The following is a 27,214-nucleotide window of genomic DNA, read 5'->3' on the forward strand; positions in this document are numbered from 1 at the left end:
CGAAGGCTTAAGACGAGCCCAACTTTGAATTAAGAATTTCATCAATAAGCAACTTCAAAAAGGTCAGCAACCAACAAGAATTACATGGACCCAAAAATTACATATAAAAGACAAGAAAGGGGCAAAAGGTTCATAGTGCAATTTTAGCTTACAACCGAGTGGTGATACTGACAAGAAAAATAAAGAAATAAAGTGCAGCGTGGAGCACCACGTCACAAATGTCCTGAAGGGAAGTTAACACCAAATGACAAAAGGGATACGCTGGCAATCACCTGATTGGTTGCTCAGGCGATTCGGCGGCGAGGTCCATTTAATGCGTGTCCATGGGCCCGTGCAGACGCACCCCTCTCTTCCTCGTCTATCCTTATCCCTTCTTTCGTTGACCCACCTTATCCCTCCTCTCTTTTTCCTTCTCTCAACTCTTCCGTGCAATTGGCCTTCTCCTCTCTCCGTTCCCTCCGGCTGCGACCCAGAGCATCCCCCTATTCAATGTTTCCCTTCCCAATCCTTAGCCATCCCTCCGCGTGAGAAGCATTGCTGCGAGAGGAGTCAGCTGCTGCAGGCGTCCATTGAATCTTCATGGGGTGCGTTGACAGCTAAGACCGCAACACCATCATTGCAGAGGCCCACGTGTTTTGCAACGTCATGCAAGCTGAAGATTACCGCAACATGATGCATCTTGCTGAAGGAAATATGCCCTAGAGGCAATAATAAAGTTATTATTTATTTCCTTATTTCATGATAAATGTTTATTATTCATGCTAGAATTGTATTAACCGGAAACATGATACATGTGTGAATACATAGACAAACAGAGTGTCACTAGTATGCCTCTACTTGACTAGCTCGTTGATCAAAGATGGTTATGTTTCCTAGCCATAGACAAAGAGTTGTTATTTGATTAACGGGATCACATCATTAGGAGAATGATGTGATTGACATGACCCATTCCGTTAGCTTAGCACTTGATCGTCTAGTATGTTGCTATTGCTTTCTTCATGACTTATACATGTTCCTATGACTATGAGATTATGCAACTTCCGTTTACCGGAGGAACACTTTGTGTGCTACCAAATGTCACAACGTAATTGGGTGATTATAAAAGTGCTCTACAGGTGTCTCCGAAGGTACTTGTTGGGTTGGCGTATTTCGAGATTAGGATTTGTCACTCCGATTGTCCGAGAGGTATCTCTGGGCCCACTCGGTAATGCACATCACTATAAGCCTTGCAAGCATTGAAACTAATGAGTTAGTTGTGGGATGATGTATTACAGAACGAGTAAAGAGACTTGCCGGTAACGAGATTGAACTAGGTATTGAGATACCGACGATCAAATCTCGGGCAAGTAACATACTGATGACAAAGGGAACAACGTATGTTGTTATGCGGTTTGACCGATAAAGATCTTCGTAGAATATGTGGGAGCCAATATGAGCATCCAGGTTCCGCTATTGGTTATTGACCGGAGACGTGTCTCAGTCATATCTACATAGTTCTCGAACCCGTAGGGTCCGCACACTTAAAGTTTGATGACGGTTATATTATGAGTTTATGTGTTTTGATGTACCGAAGGTAGTTCGGAGTCTCGGATGTGATCATGGACATGACGAGGAGTCTCGAAATGGTTGAGACGTAAAGATCGATATATTGGACGACTATATTTGGATACCGGAATGGTTCCAGGAGAGATCGGAATAATACCGGAGCACCGGGAGGTTATCTGAACCCCCCGGGGGGTATATGGGCCTTAACGGGCTTTAGTGGAAAGAAGGGGAAAGGAGCAAGGGAGGGGGCGCCCCCCCAGCCCAATCCGAATTGGGAGGGGGGTCGGCCCCCCTTTCCTTCCTCCCTCCTTCCTCTTCCTTCCCTCTCCCTCTCCAAATAGGAAAAGGAGGAGTCCTACTCCTGGTGGGAGTAGGACTCCCCCCCTTGGGCGCGCCTCCTCCCCTTGACCGGCCCTCTCCTTCCCCCCTTTATATACGGAGGAGAGGGGCACCCCATAGACACAACAATTGATCGCTTGGATCTTTTAGCCGTGTGCGGTGCCCCTCTCCACCATAGTCCACCTCGATAATATCGTAGCGGTGCTTAGGCGAAGCCCTGCGTCGGTAGAACATCATCATCGTCACCACGCCGTCGTGCTGACGGAACTCTCCCTCAAAGCTCGGCTGGATCGGAGTTCGAGGGACGTCATCGAGTTGAACGTGTGCAGAACTCGGAGATGTCGTACGTTCGGTACTTGATAGGTCGGATCGCGAAGACGTACGACTACATCAACCGTGTTGTGCTAACGCTTCCGCTTTCGGTCTACGAGGTACGTGGACACACTCTCCCCTCTCGTTGTTATGCATCACCATGATCCTGTGTGTGCGTAGGAATTTTTTTGAAATTACTACGTTCCCCAACAGTGACATCCGAGCCAGGTCTTATGCATAGATATTATATGCACGAGTAGAACACAAGTGAGTTGTGGGTGATACAAGTCATACTGCTTACCAGCATGTCATACTTTGGTTCGGCGGTATTGTTGGATGAAGCGGCCCGGACCGACATTACACGTACTCTTACGCGAGACTGGTTCTACCGACGTGCTTTGCACACAAGTGGCTGGCGGGTGTCAGTTTCTCCAACTTTAGTTGAACCGAGTGTGGCTACGCCCGGTCCTTGAGAAGGTTAAAACAACACTAACTTGATGAACTATCGTTGTGGTTTTGATGCGTAGGTAAGAACGGTTCTTGCTAAGCCCGTAGCAGCCACGTAAAACTTGCAACAACAAAGTAGAGGACGTCTAACTTGTTTTTGCAGGGCATGTTGTGATGCGATATGGTTAAGGCATGATGCTAAATTTTATTGTATGAGATGATCATGTTTTGTAACCGAGTTTATTGTATGCAATGCAATCGTCCTGTAATGCTTTACTTTATCACTAAGCGATAGCGATAGTTGTAGAAGCATAAGTTGGCGAGACGACAACGATGCTACGATAGAGGTCAAGGTGTCGCGCCGGTGACGATGGTGATCATGACGGTGCTTCGGAGATGGAGATCACAAGCACAAGATGATGATGGCCATATCATATCACTTATATTGATTGCATGTGATGTTTATCTTTTATGCATCTTATCTTGCTTTGATTGACGGTAGCATTATAAGATGATCTCTCACTAAATTTCAAGATAAAAGTGTTCTCCCTGAGTATGCACCGTTGCGAAAGTTCTTCGTGCTAAGACACCACGTGATGATCCGGTGTGATAGGCTCTACATTCAAATACAACGGGTGCAAAACAGTTGCACATGCGGAATACTCAGGTTAAACTTGACGAGCCTAGCATATGCAGATATGGCCTCGGAACACTGGAGACCGAAAGGTCGAGCGTGAATCATATAGTAGATATGATCAACATAGTGATGTTCACCATTGAAAACTACTCCATCTCACGTGATGATCGGACATGGTTTAGTTGATATGGATCACGTGATCACTTGGATGAATAGAGGGATGTCTATCTAAGTGGGAGTTCTTAAGTAATATGATTAATTGAACTTTAATTTATCATGAACTTAGTCCTGGTAGTATTAGCATATCTATGTTGTAGATCAATAGCTCGCGATGTTGCTCCCTGTTTATGTTGATATGTTCCTAGAGAAAAACTACGTTGAAAGATGTTAGTAGCAATGATGCGGACTTGGTCCGTGATCTGAGGATTATCTTCATTGCTGCACAGAAGAATTATGTCCTTGATGCACCGCTAGGTGATGGACCTATTGCAGGAGCATATGCAGACGTTATGAACATTTGGCATAGCTCGGTATGATGACTACTTGATAGTTTAGTGTACCATGCTTTACGGCTTAGAATCGGGGCTTCAAAGACGTTTTTTTGAAACGCCACGGAGCATATGAGATGTTCCAAGAGTTGAAATTGGTATTTCATACTCATGCCCATGTCAAGAGGTATGAGACCTCTGACAGTACTTCGCCTACAAGATGGAGGAGAATAGGTCAACCAGTGAGCATGTGCTCAGATTGTCTGGGTACTACAATTTCTTGAATCAAGTGGGAGTTAATCTTCCAGATAAGATAGTAATTGACAGAATTCTCTAGTCACTATCACTAAGTTACTAGAACTTTGTGATGAACTATAATATGCAAGGGATGACGAAAGTAATTCCCGAGCTCCTCGCGATGCTGAAATCAACGAAGGTAGAAATCAAGAAAGAGCATCAAGTATTGATGGTTAACAAGACCACTAGTTTCAAGTAAAGGGACAAAGGGAAGAAAAGGGAACTTCGCGAAGAACGGCAAGCAAGTTTCTGCTCAAGTAAAAAATCCCAAGTCTGGACCTAAGCCTGAAACTAAGTGCTTCTACTGCAAAGGGACTGGTCACTGGAAGCGGAACTGCCCCAAGTATTTGGTGGATAAGAAGGATGGCAAAGTGAACAAAGATATATTTGATATACATGTTATTGATGTGTACTTTACTAGTGTTTATAGGAACCCCTCGGTATTTTATACTGGTTCAGTTGCTAAGAGTAGTAACTCGAACGGGAGTTGCAGATTGAACAGAGACTAGTTAAGGGTGAAGTGACGATGTGTATTGGAAGTGGTTCCAAGATTGATATGATCATCATCGCACACTCCCTATACTTTCGGGATTAGTGTTGAACCTAAAATAATTGTTATTTAGTGTTTGCGTTGAGCATGAATATGATTGGATCATGTTTATTGCAATACGGTTATTCATGTAAGTTAGAGAATAATTGTTGTTCTGTTTACATGAATAAAACCTTCTATGGTCATACACCCAATGAAAATGGTTTGTTGGATCTCGATCGTGGTGATACACATTTTCATAATATTGAAGCCAAAAGATGCAAAGTTAATAATGATAGTGCAACTTATTTGTGGCACTGCCGTTTAGGTCATATTGGTGTAAAGCGCATGAAGAAACTCCATGCTGATGGGATTTTGGAATCACTTGATGCTTGCGAACCATGCCTTATGGGCAAGATGACTAAAACTCCGTTCTCCAGAACAATGGAGCAAGCAACTGACTTATTGGAAATGATACATACTGATGTATGCGATCCGATGAGTGTTGAGGCTCGCGGCGGGTATCGCTATTTTCTGGCCTTCACAGATGATTTGAGCAGATATGGGTATATCTACTTGATGAAACACAAGTCTGAAACATTTGAAAAGTTCAAAGAATTTCAGAGTGAAGTGGAGAATCATCGCAACAAAATAAAAAGTTTCTATGATATGATCGCAGAAGTAAAATATTTGAGTTACGAGTTTGGCCTTCAGTTAAAACAATGTGAAATAGTTTCACTACTCACGCCACCTGGAACACCACAGTGTAATGGTGTGTCCGAACGTCATAACCGTACTTTATTAGATATGGTGCGATCTATGATGTCTCTTACCGATCTACCACTATCATTTTGGGGTTATGCATTAGAGACAGCTACATTCACGTTAAATAGGGCACCATTTAAATCCGTTGAGATGACACCGTATGAACTATGGTTTGGCAAGAAACCTAAGCTGTCATTTCTTAAAGTTTGAGGTTGAAATGCTTATGTGAAAAAGTTTCAACCTGATAAGCTCAAACCCAAATCGGAGAAGTGCGTCTTCATAGGATACCCAAAAGAAAATGTTGGGTACACCTTCTATCACAGATCCAAAGGCAAGATATTCGTTGCTGAGAATAGATCCTTTCTAGAGAAGGAGTTTCTCTCGAAAGAAGTGAGTGGGAGGAAAGTAGAACTTGATGAGGTAACTGTACCTGCTCCCTTATAGGAAAGTAGTTCATCACAAACCGGTTCTTGTGACACCTACACCAATTAGTAAGGAAGCTAATGATGATGATCATGAAACTAGATCAAGTTACTACCGAACCTCGTATGTCAACCAGAGTAAGATCCGCACCAGAGTGGTATGGTAATCCTGTTCTGGAGGTCATGTTACTTGACCATGACGAACCTACGAACTATGAGGAAGCGATGATGAGCCCCGATTCCGTAAAATGGCTTGAGGCCATGAAATCTGAGATGGGATCCATGTATGAGAACAAAGTATGGACTTTGATTGACTTGCCCAATGATCGGCGAGCCATTGAGATTAAATGGATCTTCAAGAGGAAGACGGACGCTGATAGTAGTGTTACTATCTACAAAGCTAGAATTGTCGCAAAAGGTTTTTGACAAGTTCAAGGTGTTGACTACGATGAGAGTTTCTCACTCGTATCTATGCTTAAGTCTGTCCGAATCATGTTAGCAATTACCGCATTTTATGAAATCTGGCAAATGGATAAACAAAACTGCATTCCTTAATGGATTCATTAAAGAAGAGTTGTATATGATGCAACCAGAAGGTTTTGTCAATCCTAAAGGTGCTAACAAAATATGCAAGCTCCAGCGATCCATCTATGGACTGGTGCAAGCATCTCGGAGTTGGAACATACGCTTTGATAAGTTGATCAAAGCATATAGTTTTATACAGACTTGCGGTGAAGCCTGTATTTACAAGAAAGTGAGTGGGAGCACTACAGCATTTCTGATAAGTATATGTGAATGACATATTGTTGATCGGAAATAATGTAGAATTATTCTGCAAAGCATAAAGAAGTGTTTGAAAGGAGTTTTTCAAAGAAAGACCTCGGTGAAGCTGCTTACATATTGAGCATCAAGATCTATAGAGATAGATCAAGACGCTTGATAAGTTTTTTTCAATGAGTACATACCTTGACAAGATTTTGAAGTAGTTCAAAATGGAACAGTCAAAGAAAGAGTTTCTTGCCTGTGTTACAAGGTGTGAAATTGAGTAAGACTCAAAGCCCGACCACGGCAGAAGATAGAAAGAGAATGAAAGTCATTCCCTATGCCTCAACCATAGGTTCTATAAAGTATGCCATGCTGCGTACCAGATCTATTTGTATACCCTACACTGATTTTGGCAAGGGAGTACAATAGTGATCTAGGAGTAGATCTCTGGACAGCGGTCAAAATTATCCTTAGTGGAATAAGGATATGTTTCTCGATTATGGAGGTGACAAAAAGGTTCGTCGTAAAGGGTTACGTCGATGCAAGTTTTGACACTGATCCAGATGACTCTAAGTCACAATCTGGATACATATTGAAAGTGGGAGCAATTAGCTAGAGTAGCTCCGTGCAGAGCATTGTTGACATAGAAATTTGCAAAATACATATGGATCTGAATGTGGCAGACCCGTTGACTAAACTTCTCTCACAAGCAAAACATAATCACACCTTAGTACTCTTTGGGTGTTAATCACATAGCGATGTGAACTAGATTATTGACTCTAGTAAATACTTTGAGTGTTGGTCACATGACGATGTGAACTATGGGTGTTAATCACATGGTGATGTGAACTATTGGTGTTAAATCACATGGCGATGTGAACTAGATTATTGACTCTAGTGCAAGTGGGAGACTGAAGGAAATATGCCCTAGAGGCAATAATAAAGTTATTATTTATTTCCTTATTTCATGATAAATGTTTATTATTCATGCTAGAATTGTATTAACCGGAAACATGATACATGTGTGAATACATAGACAAACAGAGTGTCACTAGTATGCCTCTACTTGACTAGCTCGTTGATCAAAGATGGTTATGTTTCCTAGCCATAGACAAAGAGTTGTTATTTGATTAACGGGATCACATCATTAAGTTGTTATTTGATTAACGGGATCACATCATTAGGAGAATGATGTGATTGACATGACCCATTCCGTTAGCTTAGCACTTGATCGTCTAGTATGTTGCTATTGCTTTCTTCATGACTTATACATGTTCCTATGACTATGAGATTATGCAACTCCCGTTTATCGGAGGAACACTTTGTGTGCTACCAAACGTCACAACGTAACTGGGTGATTATAAAGGTGCTCTACAGGTGTCTCTGAAGGTACTTGTTGGGTTGGCGTATTTCGAGATTAGGATTTGTCACTCCGATTGTCGGAGAGGTATCTCTGGGCCCACTCGGTAATGCACATCACTATAAGCCTTGCAAGCATTGCAACTAATGAGTTAGTTGTGGGATGATGTATTACGGAACGAGTAAAGAGACTTGCTGGTAACGAGATTGAACTAGGTATTGAGATACCGATGATCGAATCTCGGGCAAGTAACATACCGATGACAAAGGGAACAACGTATGTTGTTATGCGTTTTGACCGATAAAGATCTTCGTAGAATATGTGGGAGCCAATATGAGCATCCAGGTTCCGCTATTGGTTATTGACCGGAGACGTGTCTCGGTCATGTCTACATAGTTCTCGAACCCGTAGGGTCCACACGCTTAAAGTTTGATGACGGTTATATTATGGGTTTATGTGTTTTGATGTACCGAAGGTAGTTCGGAGTCCCGGATGTGATCATGGACATGACGAGGAGTCTCGAAATGGTCGAGACGTAAAGATCGATATATTGGACGACTATATTTGGATACCGGAATGGTTCCGGGAGAGATCGGAATAATACCGGAGCACCGGGAGGTTATCGGAACCCCCCGGGGGTATATGGGCCTTAACGGGCTTTAGTGAAAAGGAGGGGAAAGGAGCAAGGGAGGGGGCGCGCCCGCCCCCCCTCCCCAAGCCCAATCCGAATTGAGAGGTGGGCCGGCCCCGCCTTTCCTTCCTCCCTCCTTCCTCTTCCTTCCCTTTCCCTCTCCAAATAGGAAAAGGAGGAGTCCTACTCCCGGTGGGAGTAGGATTCCCCCCTTGGGCGCGCCTCCTCCCCTTGGCCGGCCCTCTCCTCCCCCCTTTATATACGGAGGAGAGGGGCACCCCATAGACACAATAATTGATCTCTTGGATCTTTTAGCCGTGTGCGGTGCCCCTGTCCACCATAGTCCACCTTGATAATATCGTAGCGGTGCTTAGGCGAAGCCCTGCGTCGGTAGAACATCATCATCGTCACCACGCCGTCGTGCTGACGGAACTCTCCCTCAAATCTCGGCTGGATCGGAGTTCGAGGGACGTCATCGAGTTGAACGTGTGCAGAACTCGGAGGTGTCGTACGTTCGGTACTTGATCGGTCGGATCGTGAAGACGTACGACTACATCAACCGCGTTGTGCTAACGCTTCCGCTTTCGGTCTACGAGAGTACGTGGACACACTCTCCCCTCTCGTTGTTATGCATCACCATGATCCTGTGTGTGCGTAGGAATTTTTTTGAAATTACTACGTTCCCCAACACTTGCAATAGGTGACCGCAACATGATTCATGTTGCAAGGGATGACCAAAGGCCCACATGGTTTTCAACACTATGCAAGTTGAAGGTGATCATAACATGGTCCATGTTGTAGCATGCTAAACGTGACCGCGGCATGGTCCATGTTGCAATGGATAACTGCAACATGATCCGTGCTACGATGATCGGACGGCTCCATGGAAAATATCCAATGACACCCGGCTCGGGCGATCTTTGCCAAAGATTAGCCGGCCACTACGCTTGATCCAAGGACAAAAGACTTGTTTTTCTTTCAAGAATGATGACAAAGGACTCCCCAAGTGTACTTAAACTGGTCTGGGATTACAGGATGACCAATCAACCTCCTACAGGATTTAATCGAGAGCAGTTTCGGTCATGCGTGACGTTGAAAAATGACGTCCGCCAACATGCTTGGCATCCGGCTGGGATTGATGACATGCTCTGCATTTTTACTAGAATAATAGACACATCACATGCGCCGGCCACGGTGGTCGCCTTAGTCCAGTCTAATGACTATTGAACCACTTGTATTGTTCTTCAAAGGAGAACCGAGCTATTTTTTTAACTCTATGATTGGATTGCTCTTTTCCTTTTTGTTTTTGAAAGGTCAACCGGAGGCTAAACCATTAGAGCAACTTCACAGTGAACGCTTAAACCATCACGTGGTTTAGACGTGTTTTGTCATCCAACACGGCTGTGTATCCGTTCGGTGGCCGGTCCGTACCTCATTTTTCCCTCAAACCGAAAGTAAACTAGGGGGCTTTGCGAAAGACCGGACAACAACTATGTAGGACTCCGACACCACGGCCCACCCAAAACCCCTCCGGGGCTCAGTGTCTCTATTCTTCCCTCTTTCTCTGCATCTGTTTTCTCTCTCGCTGACACCGCCGCACCACCTCCTAGGCCGCCTGCCAAACCCTTCCTGGAGCTCCGCGACCTCCACCGCTACACCCCGGCTCCCACACTGCTTTTAGCTTCGTCGTTGGTCCACACCTCTCCTCCTCTTCCTCCGCGTAGGTACCATTTGGCCGTATGGTACTCACCACGCCCGACAAGTGTTTGGTGAAATGCCTGTGCTAAATTTTTTGTCCCTTTTTCTTTGAAGCAATGGATTCGGATATGCAGTACATATAAGAGCACTACATTGATTCGTCCGACAGGATTTGATATGTCGTTATTTAGAGTTTGCAAGCTTTAGAAAAAAGAGGCGGATGCTTACGGCTACGGCTGGATGACCGGCTTCCGCATCGGTGTTTGAGGATTGGTCCCCATCGATCTGCAGACACATGCGGTTTGAATATGCCCCTAACATCACCTTGCATCTATAATTGAAGAAAATCAACAAAGATTGCAACTTCCTGGACATTTTTGGCTACTCTTGACAGCGAAGGCGCGACGCGGAATTGTTCCTATTTTACTGGTTTGAGATGGGAAGATGAGAATTTTCTCTTCTTCTAAATTCAAAAATAGAATATAACTACAGTGCTCCTGCCCTGATCTTGACGAGTTCCGTCAAAAAAAGAAGTTATTTCAATGAGTCTGTCTAGGACACATCTAGATGTGACATTAATTATGTCACATCTAACCTGATGTCTACTATGTTTGTGGTTTTTTTTTGTCTCAGTTTTTTTTGTTCCTGGTTGTTGTGTTATTTGTGGAAGCTTAGATGTAACATCCTTAAAAAACATCTAGATATGAATTAGACAAACTGTATTGCAATCTCTATCAGTACATGCGGAATACCATACTACTCGTATTTAACAGCTAATAACTTGAGTACATGCGTGTATCCATTGCATTCTCCAAGAGGCGTCCGGCAGCATGAGGGCGACCAGTCTACTGCGGCTGCTCTTGATCTGCTTCTACCTCCTTTCGGTCCACACCTTCGGCGCCGCCGGTGTTGGTGACAAGCTCGAAAAGGGCCAGAACCTCACCGACGGCGACACGCTCGTCTCGGCCGGCGGCTCCTTCACCCTCGGCTTCTTCTCTCCCGGAGTTTCCACGAAGAGGTACCTCGGCGTATGGTTCTCCGTGTCCAACGCCACCATCGCCTGCTGGGTCGCCAACCGCGACCAGCCTCTGGTCGACAAGTCCGGCATGCTGGTGTTCAACGACCTCGGCAGCCTTGTTCTGCTCGATGGCTCCCGCCGGAAGGTCTGGTCTTCAGATTTCTCCGGCGGCGCTTCCGCCGCGGCGGCTCAGCTTCTCGTGTCCGGCAACCTGGTCGTACTCATACACAATGGCAGCAGCGACGTCTCCCTGTGGCAATCATTCGACCACCCGTCGGACACCTTGCTGCCCGACATGAAGCTGGGCAAGAACCGCTGGACCGGAGCCGAGTGGCAGCTCACGTCGTGGCGCTCGGCGGACGACCCGGCTCCGGGGGACTACCGCCGCACGCTGGAAACCAAGGGGTTACCGGAGCTCGTCGTGTGGCGTGGCAACGTCAAGACGTACCGCACGGGGCCGTGGAACGGTCTCTACTTCAACGGCGTCCCGGAGGTGTCGGCGTACGCGGGCAAGTACCCTCTGCGGGCGACGACGAGTCCGTGGGAGGTCACCTACGGCTACACCGCCGCGCCCGGCGCGCCGCTGACCCGCGTCGTGGTGAACCACACCGGCAAGGCGGAGCGGTGGGAGTGGGACGCGAGCAGCTGGACGTGGACTCGCATATTCCAGGGGCCGAGGGACCCGTGCGACGAGTACGGGAGATGCGGGCCGTTCGGCCTCTGCGACCCCGAGGCGGCGTCATCGGGGTTCTGCGGCTGCGTCGAGGGCTTCAGCTTCGGCAGCCCTCCCGCCGAAACTCCGCCGGCGCAGGAGGTGAAGGGTACCACCTGCCAAAGGCACGCAGCGCTGGACTGTGCCGGCGGCACTACGACGGACGGCTTCGCCGTGGTGCGGGGGGTGAAGCTTCCCGACACGCAGAACGCGTCGGTGGACATGGGCGTCACGCTGGAGGAGTGCAGGGCGAGGTGCTTCGCCAACTGCTCGTGCTTGGCCTACGCCGCCGCCGACATCAGGGGAGGCGGCGATGGTTCCGGCTGCGTCATGTGGGCAGATGCCATCGTTGATCTACGTCTCGTTGACATGGGGCAGAATCTCTACCTCAGGTTGTCAAAATCAGAACTTGGTATGTACATAATCTCTACACTCGCCGTGCATGTTTTTTCCATTGTCTTACAAAAAGTTAACTGACTAGATTTACTCACATTGGACAAACAAATATTAAAAAAAAAGTTGACAAAAAAAAATCATGGTTTTGATTTTGAAATACTCACTCAACTGATCGACTTAGAGACAGAATTCTCAGCACCCGAGTGCCCCTACACCCTCTGTGAACAGTAAGTTATTTTTTTAAAAGTCCACAACTTTGGGACATCAAACATGATCAAACTTTTGATGACCTTGCAAAGTTTTAGCTAAAAACAACATTTGAGGAGCCCTCACCTAAAAAAACAAAACCATTGTTCAAAATTTATGTACATTTTTAGCAGTGATTTTTTTGTGAGGCTCCACGAAGATTTTTTTTTTTGCTGAAACTTTGCAAGAACATCAAATCTTTGATTCCTGAAATTTTCATAATTTTTTTTATGAATTTACTGTTCATGAGGGTGTAGGGGCACTTGGGAGCTGTTACACCTTTCTCAATTAGAAATAGCTATTTCACGATCATCTATTGTAGTGGAGCTTTGCTACAGTTACGGGATGAAACTTACGGATTGTAGTTATGGGCTGATGGTGGCCTGATCCTATTGAGTAACTTTGCGCCCCCCCCCCACACACACACACACACCCCGGAAATCAGGGGCGGAGAGGTTAGCGTGGGGAGGACACGTCCGTCCGTACGAGGAGTCCGTAGCTAGTAGTCCGTAAGTGTAGGATTTTTGATTGTGAGCGTGTTGTACACATCCGGAAGTCTGATCAGATTGTTGTGAGCGTTGAATTACAACTTTTTATTTTTCAGCTGCCTAAGAATAGCAAATCTGATAAATATTATCTGCTTTTAAATTTTGTTTCTCTTTTACTTCTAGTCATGCCTGTATAATTTGCCGTATTTTATTATGTGTAAGCTCACTCGGACGCCACATCATGAAATATTATTGAAATAACTATATTAATTCCAATTTGAAATTTTATTTCTTTAATGGATTCTAAGTCTGTATAAGTGCTCAATTGCATTTTGATCTTTCTCTTTTGCTGCGATAACAGATGACCATAAAAGGTTTCCTGTTATACCTGTTGCCATACCTTTAGCTTCCATTGTTATTATTCTACTGGTCGTCTTTGCGATTTGGTGGAGAAGGAAGCGCACAATCATAGGTAAATTCTGCTCTAATGGCTCAATTTTACAATTATTTTGCATGAAGCAGAAATAAGGAAATGCATGGTTACATGCAATGTTGTAATGTATATAAGCTCTGTTGACAGGTGCTATTCCTCAGAGCCATGCCATGGCCGTTCCCTTAGTTAGTCTAGCTATTATAAAGGATGTCACTGGAAATTTCTCCGAAAGTAATATGATCGGCCAGGGTGGATTTAGCATCGTTTACAAGGTTCTCCAAGAAACACATGATTCTTTCATTTGTTGTGGCATTCCCATATAGAAAAGTATCCGTTGACAAATTCATTTCTGACATCTCAAACTCCAAAATCATCAGGGGCAGCTGCCTGAAGGAAGAACAATTGCTGTCAAGAGGCTTAAGCAGTCGGTGCTCACCACGAAAGGCAAGAAAGATTTTGCAAGAGAAGTGGAGGTGATGGCTGGGCTCCGGCATGGTAGTCTTGTCCGTCTCCTTGCCTACTGCAACGAAGGCAAGGAGCGGATACTCATCTACGAGTACATGCAGAACAAGAGCCTAAACTTCCACATTTTCGGTACTCGCTACTTGCTGGAACAAAAGTGTTTTCTCAAGTTGCTACGAGAACTGAACTTTCTCATGTAGGAATACCAGCAGGACCACCATATATATGGTGGGGAAGCTCCTCAAGTTTTCTCTCATATGTTTGTATCTAATGAATGCATATTTGACATTGACAGGCAATGTTAACCTTCGTGCCTCACTGAACTGGGCAAGGAGACTGGAATTAATCCAAGGGATTGCGCATGGCATTGCATACCTACACGGAGGATCTGGTGACAATGTTATCCATAGGGATCTCAAGCCAGGCAACATTCTGCTAGATGACGAATGGAAGCCTAAAATCGCAGACTTTGGAACTGCCAAGTTGTTCGCTGTGGATCAGATTGGGCCTGATCAAACAATTGTAGTTTCACCGTAAGTAAAAAAATGCAAGCATCGATATCCCTAGGATCTTTGTTTCTCCATTCAAATTGAGTGGAATCAACTCAATACAAATATCCTGATATTATTGAGTTTCTTGAAGGGGGTATGCAGCGCCGGAGTATGCGCGGCAAGGGAACATGACACTTAAGTGTGACGTCTATAGTTTCGGAGTTATTCTCTTGGAGACACTCAGTGGGCGAAGGAACGGCGGCATGCAAGGCCTCCTTTCGCATGTAAGTGCTACTATCTCACAAATGCATCTGCATCTTATAATTGGTCGATACACATAATTGCTTTTCTTCTTGAGACGAAGCATCAAGCTTGAACATATTATAAAAAGATTATCTACACATAATCTTACAGTAGTTGGCGAATCTCCTTTTGCAGGCCTGGGGATTGTGGGAGACGAACATGATCGCAGAACTTCTGGACACAACAATGGTGCCACTCTCCGAGTCTGAGCCCGAGCTCTTGTCCAAGCTGACACGATGCATCCAGATTGGGCTCCTCTGCGTCCAGGAAACTCCATGTGACAGACCGACCATGTCCTCCGTTGTTTCCATGTTGACGAGCACGGCGTCGCAAATCGATCGGCCAAGAAGAAGGCCACCATTGGATCGCGAAGGATTTGTGCCTTCAGATTCGTCACATGGGCTCGAGACCGAACTCTTGATCCCAACTACTACGATTGATTTGACGTAGGACCGGGTCGGACCAGCTGTTGCCTCCTTGTTAGCAACCGGTTTAACTAAAATTCTAGGTCTTTGTTCCGTGGTCTTTTTGGGTACGCACGGTACATAAGCTCTTAAGCTCTCTATATAAAAATGTCGGTCTTTCCTTGTGGCTTATGTTACTATGTCATGAGTGGATGGACTTCCACGTTATTGTGCTCTGAAAACGATGCACATTAACATATGCACTAGCTTCGGGTTTGATATGGCCTTTTAATTACATTTACATGTTCGGAAGTCCAATTGATTTCTAGAAGTTGCAACTGTGCACAGTAAGGTATAACTCAACCAACAACTAAGCTAACCCAGCGGTTGACTATACTTCCCATTCTTGATTTCTCTTAGAGAGATTATGATGTAGTTATATTTCCATATAAATTTCACCTTACAAGTCACTAAGGCTATCTAAAAATAATATGGTTTTTAATGATAAAAAGTTCTCCTCGCTACAGGTTATCTATCAATGTACACAATAGCTATGATTCGTTGTCTATTAATGACATTGTGTACACGGTTCGAGTAGGCGGCCAATGATATTTTTATCCAACATAGGTTACAACATAGTCTACTGAGGCATTATCTAGTCTTGAACGACTTTGTTTTTTGCCGCATTTTTCAGAGAATGTGTGATTGTTTTTGTTATGTCCATCCTAGTCATATAGGGTCGGGGTGTGAATTCATTTTTCTTGTATAGCTTTGATGTGGCGGTAATTTAGATTTGGCATGACAGTTAAGGAACATGCATGCTCCATTTATTTCTGACGCTTGAGATAAAGTGTGTACTCCACAAGTCAACTTTACCAAAACTTGGACTTCACAACACAGTAGTATAATGGTAATGCTAAAAATCAGTCGATTGAGACTTCGCGAAGTCTCAGTCGACGGGCCAGCCGTCCGATCTTCAGCAGCTTGTAGATTTGCGCTGGGGGCGCTTTTGTCCTTGTTTCGGCCTGTCTAAGGCGTGGACCGGCCCGCTTTGTTTTTTCCCGTCGAACCGATGATCCCATATGCAAGCGCTGCTGATGGGCTGGGGCTGGGCTGTGTTTTCAGTGCGGGTCATTCTTTTTTTTTTCTTCTGTCTTTGTTTTTTGGGCCGCATTAAAGTGAAGAAGGGGAAGCGGTCACCCCGTGGTGATTAAGAAGAGGGTAACGTGCCCCTCAAAAAAAAGAGGGTAACGTTTGCTCAAAAAAAAGAGGGTAACGAGCAGTCAGGTTTCATTCTACTTCATCTCTCTCCATTCCCTCGGTCTCAAATCGAAAGAACTCCGCAGGGGGAGAAGAGAGGCCGAGCTCGAAGATTGGCGTGCTACTGCACACCCAAAGAGAGAGGGATGGCCGGCGTTGCTGATGGAGCGAGTTTCCCCCTACCATTCTTCTCCATCACTACAAGGAAATACCTTATAGATAGAAGCTTAGCAGTAGCGCAGGGTATAAACCCACGCTACTACTAAGTTGATAGTAGTAGCGTGGTGTATAAATCCCACGCTACTACTAAGTGATTCCCACCGTACCCCCGGGATCGGCCATAATAGTAGCGCGGGGTATCAATCCCACGTTGCTACTAAGTTGAGAGTAGTAGCGTGGGTTATAAGGCCTACGCTACTACTAAGTAGACCACCCGGACATGCTATAGTTGTAGCGCAGGTGAAACATGCCGCGCTACTATTATTTCGTCGCTGGCTGCGCTGTAACTACAACCGTGTATTTATAAAATGCCAATGCGTCCTGTCGCCTCAATCTCTCCCTCCCCCACATCTTATCCCTATCTGGCCTCTGCATCCTCATCCTCCTCCACCACTGGATCCGGCCACAGCCAAGGTTTCCTCTCACCCACCTTAGAGCGGCGAGGTATGCTACTTCTCCACCCGTCGGCGAGGTGCGGGCGCCGGCCGCTGGCCGACGTGGGGGTCGTGTCGTTCCTTGTGCAGCAGCTCACGGTGACCTACACGTCCGCCAACGGCGAGGACGCGGCTGACACGCTACTCAGCATCTCCCTCCCCGCAGCTCATGTCATCCCCCGTCCCGGTTGTCTCCCATCCGGCCAGCAACAGTGAGCCCCCTCTTCTTCCCGTCTCACTCTTCTTCATGCTCCATGTCAGAAAAATTAACAAGGGAGCCCATGTTTTTTTGTTGTAGATCTCGTCCTACCTAGCTTGGATCCGTGGATGGCGAGTGGATCTGGCAACTTGGATGCTGGTGGCTGCGGCTCATCTCCAACCCAATGCACCGTGTACTAGTTAATGCAAGTGATCAATTGATGTTTGGAGCGTATACATCTCAAAAGCAAACATTTGTGTTGTCTGTCCAGTTAATTAAGATGCTGATTGAATTGTGTACATCTCAAAAGCATAAATTGGAATTTGTGGATTTAAAAAAAAATCCTAATTAGTTAGTAGTAGCGCGGGGCAGCATCCTGCGCTGCTGCTATTAGCAGTAGCGCGTGTGCATCCCACGCTACTACTATCACAACTAGCATGGGATCACAACTAGCTGTAGTGCAGGGTAAAAAACGCGCTACTGCTAAAATTTAGCTGTAGCGTCGTAGCATTAGCGCGGGCACCAGTGCTACTGATAGCCAAAAAACCCCACGCTACTAATAGCCTTTTTCCTAGTAGTGCATCTTTTTCTTGTTTGTCTTCTTCTTGTTCATGGTACACCGTAGATCTGAAGAGATTAGGTTCATTTTTTGTGTGGATCAAGCGAAGATTAATAGCATAGTTATTTTTTCATGTCATTATTGTTTAAGCAGTCAATAGATTGGAGGTGTTTTTTCTGTGGTTCATGCAGATGTAAGGTTTGGGGTAGTTTTTGTAGTGCATCAAGAGCGGCCAGAGTGAGCGGGTGCTTTTGTTTTTTTGTTAGGTGATGCAGATGTAACACCAAGTAAACTGCACTCTTTAGTGTTTAATTTCAGTTAGTTTAGTTATTTTGCTTCTTAGTCTGAAATTCATGTCTGCTACACTGTAGGAGTTCGTCACTGTGCCCCTGTATCCATTAGAGTAGATGGGATTTTGTATGTCCATATCCCCCCCCCCCCCCCCCCCCCCGCCCCCGCCTGTTCTTTTTTTGTTTTGTATCAAATATGTGATTAGTAGTTTCAAGCAGAGAATCACCCCCATAGTTTAGACCTTATTTTCTTAGGTTTGATTCTTTTGTGCGTTGATGCACAATAGTCTCTCGCTCTCGCGTGTCTATCGGCAATGTCGGTGTGGTGGATTTTTTAATGATGAAACTGGATTCTTTGCTTGTAGCTAGATTCACTTACCTCGATAAATAAAGCCCCGTTTTTATGTGTCACCTTTTTTGTCATTCAGATTTTTTGCTGCGTTTTTTGAGGTTCTTTCCAGTAAAGATTATTTTACAACCAGTAGCACTAAATTTCTTAGTAGGCCAAGAGACTGAGATGAAGTGTGTTTCTCCGCTGGATTGTACTGGAAGTCGTTTTTTATCAACATGTTTTTTTATGCTTGTAGGTACATATAGAGAAATTTTTACACCGCTCTGTACATCCTCTGTACAGAGAGTATAGTGCACTTTTTTTACACCCTCTGTTCATGAGTAGGTGACAAGAGAGATGTGTGTTTAGGATTTTTTGCTATGTTGAACATTCTTTTTTATTTTTTAGTATATAAACCTCTGCTAGTTATCCTTTTTTTGGACACTTTTTCTTCTTCTTTTTTATCGGGTGAGTGCTATCACTTATACTGTTCTTAACTGGGATATTTTTGGTGTCTCAAGAAGTGCTTCTCTCATATCCCCTCATACACATTACTGTAACCATTAGTGGGAGTGATTCAATCCCTTGTTTTGTTTTATTCTAGTCGAGAGTAGTAGGTCGAAGAATATGATTTTGCTGAAACATTACTTTCGTGAAATCAGTTCCATGTTTTTTGAGGATTATCTCCGAACTCAAATCCCCTCATATGTATTACTGGGCCATCACTAGGAGTTGTATAGTCCTTTTGTTTGTTTTACTTAGGTTTTTCGCTGAAATCTTTTCTCTCGAAACAAGAGAGGTTTTTTATTACTGGATGTATTAGCAGTAGTGTGGTATGTTTATTTTATTTCTCATAATCCCTATCTAATCTGCAGCATGTTTAATCTGAAATCTTTTTTTTGTAAACAGGAGATATTACTGCTGAAATTTATCACTAGGGAGTGGGTTGTTTATTTTTTATTTTATTTTGCTTCGACTCCTTTTTAATTCAGAAGCATGTTCAAATCTATCATTTTTTTGCGTATTCAAAAAGAGAATGATTTAATGAAAGTAAGTTTCTAGCAGCAGCATGTTTTCTTTAGTTTTCTTTTTTTTCGCCCTAAAAACCATATGAAATTAGTGTGATGTTCATTTTTATTTTGTATATGAATTAATCTGGTCTTTTGATATACTCCCTCCGTCCTTTAAAGAGTGTACTTCCAACTTTGTTGGAGGGTCAAACTATCTCAAACTTTGACCGAGTTTATGCAAAAATATATCAATGTTTGTGAAACCAAATGGGCATACGATGAAAATATATTTTATCATGAATCTAAATCTACTCATTTGATGGCATAAATGTTGGTGTACTATTGTATAAATACGGTCAAACATAAAACAGTTTGACTTTCCAACAAAGTTGGAAGTACACTCTTTAAAGGGCGGAGGGAGTATTCATCATCTTTTTTATCTCCACATCGCAAATGTATGTATGCTTCTTTTTTTCATCAGCGGCGACGCTAATGATATATATCATTATCTCGAAATCCTTTTTCTTCGGAAGCATACAAGTTTATTTTGCACTAAAAATCATTTAGCTGAATATGTATGCATATCAGTAGCACATATTTATGTTTTTGGCCTTTTTTTATGTGCACAGGAGATGGTTTGCAGAGTTTGTCTGAGCCCTTGCTACCGTGAGAGCAACAAGCGGCATCAGCATGTATGTCTGGAAGGAGTTCAAAAATACAGGGGTAACTCCACAGCCTCTATATTTTTTTGTTTCTTTTCATTGTCTGATCCTTATTTTTCTAGTTTATACTCATTATCACAGAATATATTTGTTGAAGGTTTATTTTTCATTGTCTGATCCTGGAGTTTTTGAAATAGAGGGGAGCCCATAGTTTAACGAGTTGTTTACATCCAATCATTGTTTTTTTATCAAGCGTGCCTAGCTCTTCTGATATGGTTGGTTCATTTTTTTTAAGTGTTCAGTGTATCTTTTTTCTAGCCATTTTTTTTCTGGCCCATGTATAATGTACAATGTGAGGGCATAGACTTTTTGTAGAATTTTTATGGTATGTTGTTCGTGTTCAAACGATGTAGGTTGTTTATTTTTTTTGTTTCCGTCACTTTGTCAAAAAAATCCTGATTTTGTACCTTGTTTTCGTGTAGGGTTTTTTCATTTTTTTTTCAGTCATGCCTAGTAATATACACTAGTTTCTAGACTGAATTTTAGGTTTGAGGCAGCTTTTTGACTTTTCTATCAGTGCTGAAATGCTTTTTAGGCAGATTCATGATCGTTTTTTTTGCTTTTCTGCTCAACAAAACAGGTTGTGCCATGCAACGTGAAAGAGTTCATTTCAACGACCTGACAGGAGATAGGCTGAAGTTTAAGGCAAACAAATGGACATACACCGTCAAGTGCCACAAGGGGCCCAGAGAGGGTGCAATGTATGGGACTGGTTGGAGGAAGTTCATTTCAGACAACAAGTTGGGGAAGCTCTTCTACTTGGACTGGCCTTCCTCAAGGGCAGCTGTATGTGTGATTTAATTCGGGAATGGCACCGAAGAATGAAGGATTCGAGGATGAGACCCAACGTACCCTTCTTTTTATGCTATGTTGAACTCTCTAACTCGTATGTCAAGATCCGTCGTTGTGTGTTTATGTTTAATGCAACTAAGTTTGTTATGCTTTTTCGTGGGAAAACTATGAGTATGTTCTATCCATGTTTGAAATATTTTCTTTATTTTTTTCCTCCCCCCAATGATGAAGCATCTTTTTCATTCTTTCCTGATGTGCATTTATTGTGTTTTGTAGTTTCATTAGTTTTTCAAAATGCCTCCACGAACGAGAGAAACAATTCTGAGATCATGTTCTGAAACGAAAATAACAATTGCATATGTGTGTTGTTCATTTATTTGGAGGATTTTTTAAAGAAATGTTGGACAATCATTTAGATTAGTTTTTTTTAAAAGGAGCATATTAAAGGAGCGGCGTCGAGAGAGAGGGGGCCAGTTGCATGCCCCACACTAGGCACGCAACTACATGTCTTCTAAATTGGTCGCAACTACATGTCTTATAACTTGGCTGCAGCTCGACTCCATTTTTTGTTGTACGGGGACAAGTGTCAGTTGCATGTCCCACAACCAGAGGGGGTGGCGTCGAGAGAGAGGGGGCAAGTTAAATGTCCCAACACTAGGCATGCAACTGCATGTCTTCTAACTTGGTTACAACTGGGAACCTTTGTTTTGTCGGAGGGAGCGGCGTTGAGAGAGAGGGGCCCAGCCGCATGCTAAACTGTACGCACGCAACTGTAGGTCCTTTTCCAGCATGGGCGCAATTGCATGTGTTATAACTTGGTCCCAACTCGACCTTTTCATTTTTTGTTGTACGGGGTGAGGGGTAGTTGCATGTCCCAAACCAGGACAGGCAACCACATGCTTTCTAACTTGATCGTAACCGGGTGACCTTTGTTTTTGTAGGAGGGGGCAGCGTCGAGAGAGATGGGGCCAGTTGCATGTCCCATACTAGGTACGCAACTGCATGTCTTCTACAATGGTTGCAACTTGGGGGACCTTTGTATTGTCAGAGGTGGTGGTGTCGAGAGAGAGGGGCCCAGTTGCATGCCCCACACTAGGCACGCAACTACATGTCTTCGAGCATGGTCGCAACTGCATGTCTTATAACTTGGTTGCAACTCTGACTTTGCCAGTTTCATGTCCCACAATGGGCACGCAACTTCATGTCTTCTTACTGAAGGAAATATGCCCTAGAGGCAATAATAAAGTTATTATTTATTTCCTTATTTCATGATAAATGTTTATTATTCATGCTAGAATTGTATTAACCAACATAATACTTGTGTGAATACATAGACAAACAGAGTGTCACTAGTATGCCTCTACTTGACTAGCTCGCTGATCAAAGATGGTTCTGTTTCCTAGCCATAGACATGAGTTGTCATTTGATTAACGGGATCACATCATTAGGAGAATGATGTGATTGACTTGACCCATTCCGTTAGCTTAGCACTTGATCGTTTAATATTCTGCTATTGCTTTCTTCATGACTTATACATGTTCCTATGACTATGAGATTATGCAACTCCCGTTTACCGGAGGAACACTTTGTGTGCTACCAAACGTCACGACGTAACTGGATGATTATAAAGGTGCTCTGCAGGTGTCTCCGAAGGTACTTGTTGGGTTGGCATATTTCAAGATTAGGATTTGTCACTCCGATTGTCGGAGAGGTATCTCTGGGCCCACTCGGTAATGCACATCACTATAAGCCTTGCAAGCATTGTAACTAATGAGTTAGTTGCGGGATGATGTATTACGGAATGAGTAAAGAGACTTGCCGGTAACGAGATTGAACTAGGTATTGAGATACCGACGATCGAATCTCGGGCAAGTAACATACCGATGACAAAGGGAACAACGTATGTTGTTATGCGGTTTGACCGATAAAGATCTTCGTAGAGTATGTAGGAGCCAATATGAGCATCCAGGTTCCGCTATTGGTTATTGACCGGAGACGTGTCTCGGTCATGTCTACATAGTTCTCGAACCCGTAGGTTCCGCACGCTTAAAGTTTGATGATGATTTGTATTATGAGTTATGTGATTTGATGTACCGAAGGTAGTTCGGAGTCCCGGATGAGATCGGGGACATGACGAGGAGTCTCAAAATGGTCGAGACGTAAAGATCGATATATTGGACGACTATATTCGGACATCGGAAATGTTCCGAGTGATTCGGGTATTTTCGGAGTACCAGGGAGTTACGGGAATTCACCGGGAGAAGTATTGGGCCTTAGTGGGCCATACGGGAATATAGGAGAGAGGCCAAAAGGAAGGAGGCGCGCGCCCCCCCTCTGGTCCGAATTGGACAAGGGGTGCAGCCCCATTTTCCTTCTCCCTCTCCCCCTCTTTCCTTCTCTCCTACTCCGGACAGGAAAGGGGAATCCTACTAGGACTTGGGAGTCCTAGTAGGACTCCCCACACTTGGCGCGCCCCCTCTAGGGCTGGCCTCTCCCTTGCTCCTTTATATACGGGGGCAGGGGGACCCCATAGACACACAAGTTGATCTATTGATCTATTCCAGCCGTGTGCGGTGCCCCCCTCCACCATATTCTACCTCGGTCATATCGTAGCGGTGCTTAGGCGAAGCCCCGCGTCGGTAGCAACTTCATCACCGTCACCACGCCGTCGTGCTGACGGAACTCTCTGATACGTCTCCAACGTATCTATAATTTATGAAGTATTCATGCTATTATATTATCCATTTTGGATGTTTATTGGGCTTTACTTTTGGGACTAACCTATTGACCCAGAGCCCAGTGCCAGTTTCTGTTTTTTCCCTTGTTTCAGTGTTTCGCGGAAAAGGAATATCAAACGGAGTCCAAACGGAATGAAACCTTCGGAGAAGTTATTTTTGGAAAGAAAGCAATACAGGATACTTGGAGTGCACGGCAGGAAAGAAACGAGGGAGGCACGAGGCAGGGGGGCGCGCCCACCCCCGTGGGCGCGCCCTCCACCCTCGTGGCTCCCCTGACGTATTTCTTCCTCCTATATATACCAATATACCCTAAAACCTTCGGGGAACAGAATGGATATGGAGTTCCACCGCCGCAAGCCTCTGTAGCCACCAAAAACCTCTCGGGAGCCCGTTTCGGCACCCTGCCGGAGGGGGGATCCCTCACCGGTGGCCATATTCATCATCCCGGCGCTCTCCATGACGAGGAGGGAGTAGTTCACCCTCGGGGCTGAGGGTATGTACCAGTAGCTATGTGTTTGATCTCTCTCTCTCTCTCTCGTGTTCTTGATTTGGCACGATCTTGATGTATCGCGAGCTTTGCTATTATAGTTGAATCTTATGTTGCTTCTCCCCCTCTACTCTCTTGTAATGGATTGAGTTTTCCCTTTGAAGTAATCTTATCGGATTGAGTCTTTAAAGATTTGAGAACACTTGATGTATGTCTTGCCGTGCGTATCTGTGGTGACAATGGGATATCACGTGATTCACTTGATGTATGTTTTGGTGATCAACTTGCGGGTTCCGCCCATGAACCTATGCATAGGGGTTGGCACACGTTTTCGTCGTGATTCTCCGGTAGAAACTTTGGGGCACTCTTTGAGGTTCTATGTGTTGGTTGAATAGATGAATCTGAGATTGTGTGATGCATATCGTATAATCATACCCACGGATACTTGAGGTGACATTGGAGTGTCTAGGTGACATTAGGGTTTTGGTTGATTTGTGTCTTAAGGTGTTATTCTAGTACGAACTCTAGGGCTGTTTGTGACACTTATAGGAATAGCCCAACGGATTGATTGGAAAGAATAACTTTGAGGTGGTTTCATACCCTACCATAATCTCTTCGTTTGTTCTCCGCTATTAGTGACTTTGGAGTGATTCTTTGTTGCATGTTGAGGGATAGTTATATGATCCAATTATGTTATTATTGTTGAGAGAACTTGCACTAGTGAAAGTATGAACCCTAGGCCTTGTTTCCTAGCATTGCAATACCGTTTACGCTCACTTTTATCACTTGTTACCTTGCTGTTTTTATATTTTCAGATTACAAATACTCATATCTATCATCCATATTGCACTTGTATCACCATCTCTTCACCGAACTAGTGCACCTATACAATTCACCATTGTATTGGGTGTGTTGGGGACACAAGAGACTCTTTGCCATTTGGTTGCAGGGTTGCTTGAGAGAGACCATCTTCATCCTACACCTCCCACGGATTGATAAACCTTAGGTCATCCACTTGAGGGAAATTTGTTACTGTCCTACAAACCTCTGCACTTGGAGGGCCCAACAACGTCTACAAGGAGAAGGTTGCGTAGTAGACATCAAGCTCTTTTCTGGCGCCGTTGCCGGGGAGGTGAGTGCTTGAAGGTATATCTTTAGATCTTGCAATCGAATCTTTTTGTTTCTTGTTTTATCACTAGTTTATTCTATAAAAGAAAATTACAAAAAAATGGAATTGAGTTGGCCTCATACGCTTCATCTTTTTAATATCTTTCGTGAGTATGATGGAAAGGAAAATTATGCCAAAGTGCTAGAAGAATAATTACATAGAATGCTTGGCATAAAATATGTGAATGATGAGCATGATTGCAATGTTGTTAGTACGAATTCTTTGAATATCCATGATACTAATGATGATTGCACTAGTTATGATGAAAATGTCTCCTATAAACATGTCAATTTTTGTGGAGTGCATTGGGTTTGCAAGTACACACCAAATAGTGAAGATAGATATTGCAAGAGACATAAGCATTTAGAAACTAAATTGTTGCAAGAAAGGCTAGATGTTTGTGCTGAAATTTTAAATTTTCTTGGGCGTACTTGTGGACTTTGCAATGAAAGTGGTCATTTAGCTATCTGATGCAAATTGTTTCATGATCTAATCGTGTCCAAAAATTGTGATGAGTTGATTTCCCTTGCACATTATAATGAACTTAGCTTGCTTATGGGTTGCGAAGAAATGAAACATATAACTAGGCCTCTTCCAGAATTTGCCCGTTACAAACTTCTTGGTTTTGATCTAGAGGAAATTTATATGTATTGTGCGGGGAATTGCATTGAAAATCCTTATATTGCAATTACATAAAGAAAATAAAACAAATAGAAGATGAAGAGAATGCTAACGAAAGGGAAGAGACTTCCCAGTATTCTCCTATTATTTCTTATGATGAATCAGGTAACGAGGAGGAGCCTTCTATTCAACCAATCTCATTAATAAGGAGCTCCAAAAAGAGGATTGAACCCACACATGATGTGGTGAAGAAGAAGAAAAGAAAAAGGAAGAGAGGTAAAAAGATATCTCTCCCAAATAATGTTGCTCCTATTATTGTTGTGCCTCATGAAAATGAAGATGATGCACTTGATGATGATCTCGTTATGCCTATTGCTTGTTGTGATGATTATGATTGGGAAGATAATGATACTTCTTATGATCTTGAAAATCTTTTTGGCACTTGCTTGGAATATGATAATTGCTATACTATTGGTGTTATCCATACTATTAATGATGAGAGTGATTATGCTTATGATATGAAAAGGCCCAAGCTTGGGGATGCTATGTTTGATGAAGATGATGTTTTTGAGAATATATTTTCTGCAATTAATGTTTGTCCCAAGCTTAGGGATGCTACGTTTAATGAAGATGATATTTTTAGCCTCCCAAGTTTTGATATGCAAATTTATAATGATGATAGCATGCCTTCTACCTATGATGATTATATTGATGAAAGTGGGTTTGGAAGAGTGTCAACTTTAGGAAGTAATGATCCCACTATTTTGGAGGATGTTGAATCTTATAATATTTATAAAAGTGGATTTGGAGAGGTCATGACTTTATTTAGTGATGAGTCCACTATCTTGGAAGAGGTTTCAATCGATTATGCTGAGAACAAAGTTGCTACTTATGATGATTATTGTGATGAAACTTATGCTATAAATAGTAGTGATGATTATATTTATAAAACTTGTCATGATTATGATTCCCCTTTTTCTGAACATTACTCTTTTAATGTGTAAACAATTTATAGTATTCAAGTCTCTTATGATACTCCCACTATTCCGAATGAGAAGAATTTTGCTTATGTGGAGAGTAGTAAAATTTCTATGCAAGTAGATCATGAAAATAATGCTTTATGTGCTGGTTATATTGTTGAATTCATTCATGATGCTACTGAAAATTATTATGAGAGAGGAACATGTGCTTTTACA

General features: G+C 43.5%; 1 protein-coding gene and 1 long non-coding RNA gene across 3 annotated transcripts; both read left to right on the forward strand.

Annotated features, from left to right (window-relative positions):
• The first annotated feature begins 10,986 nt into the window (after window positions 1-10,986).
• Window positions 10,987-15,430, forward strand: LOC109752625 (receptor-like serine/threonine-protein kinase SD1-8). Of its 2 annotated transcripts, none has more exons than XR_012203546.1 (7): window positions 10,987-12,377; window positions 13,457-13,567; window positions 13,676-13,800; window positions 13,906-14,186; window positions 14,286-14,523; window positions 14,633-14,765; window positions 14,920-15,430. XR_012203546.1 is itself a non-coding variant. In XM_020311525.4 (7 exons), exons 1-7 carry the CDS (start codon window positions 11,066-11,068, stop codon window positions 15,232-15,234), a joined length of 2,451 nt encoding a protein of 816 aa, XP_020167114.1. In that variant the 5' UTR covers window positions 10,999-11,065; the 3' UTR covers window positions 15,235-15,430. The 2 variants fall into 2 exon arrangements, 1 of the variants encoding a protein (XP_020167114.1); XM_020311525.4 differs by having other exon boundaries at window positions 10,999-12,377; window positions 13,906-14,122.
• A 1,466-nt stretch (window positions 15,431-16,896) lies between these two features.
• On the forward strand, window positions 16,897-18,151 carry LOC109752624 (uncharacterized). Its single transcript, XR_002230320.4, has 2 exons — window positions 16,897-17,313; window positions 17,400-18,151. It is a non-coding gene; the product is annotated as an uncharacterized lncRNA (long non-coding RNA).
• Window positions 18,152-27,214: the final 9,063 nt, after the last annotated feature.

The sequence above is a fragment of the Aegilops tauschii genome, chromosome 2 (genome assembly GCF_002575655.3).
Source record: "Aegilops tauschii subsp. strangulata cultivar AL8/78 chromosome 2, Aet v6.0, whole genome shotgun sequence".
Lineage (NCBI taxonomy): Eukaryota > Viridiplantae > Streptophyta > Magnoliopsida > Poales > Poaceae > Aegilops > Aegilops tauschii.

Coding starts and splice junctions, on each gene's coding strand:
- LOC109752625 (XM_020311525.4), top strand. CDS start 11,066: ATGAGGGCGACCAGTCTACTGCGGCTGCTCTTGATCTGCTTCTACCTC. Junction 13,568..13,675: donor AAGGAAGCGCACAATCATAG/GTAAATTCTGCT, acceptor CTCTGTTGACAG/GTGCTATTCCTCAGAGCCAT. Junction 14,524..14,632: donor CAAACAATTGTAGTTTCACC/GTAAGTAAAAAA, acceptor AGTTTCTTGAAG/GGGGTATGCAGCGCCGGAGT.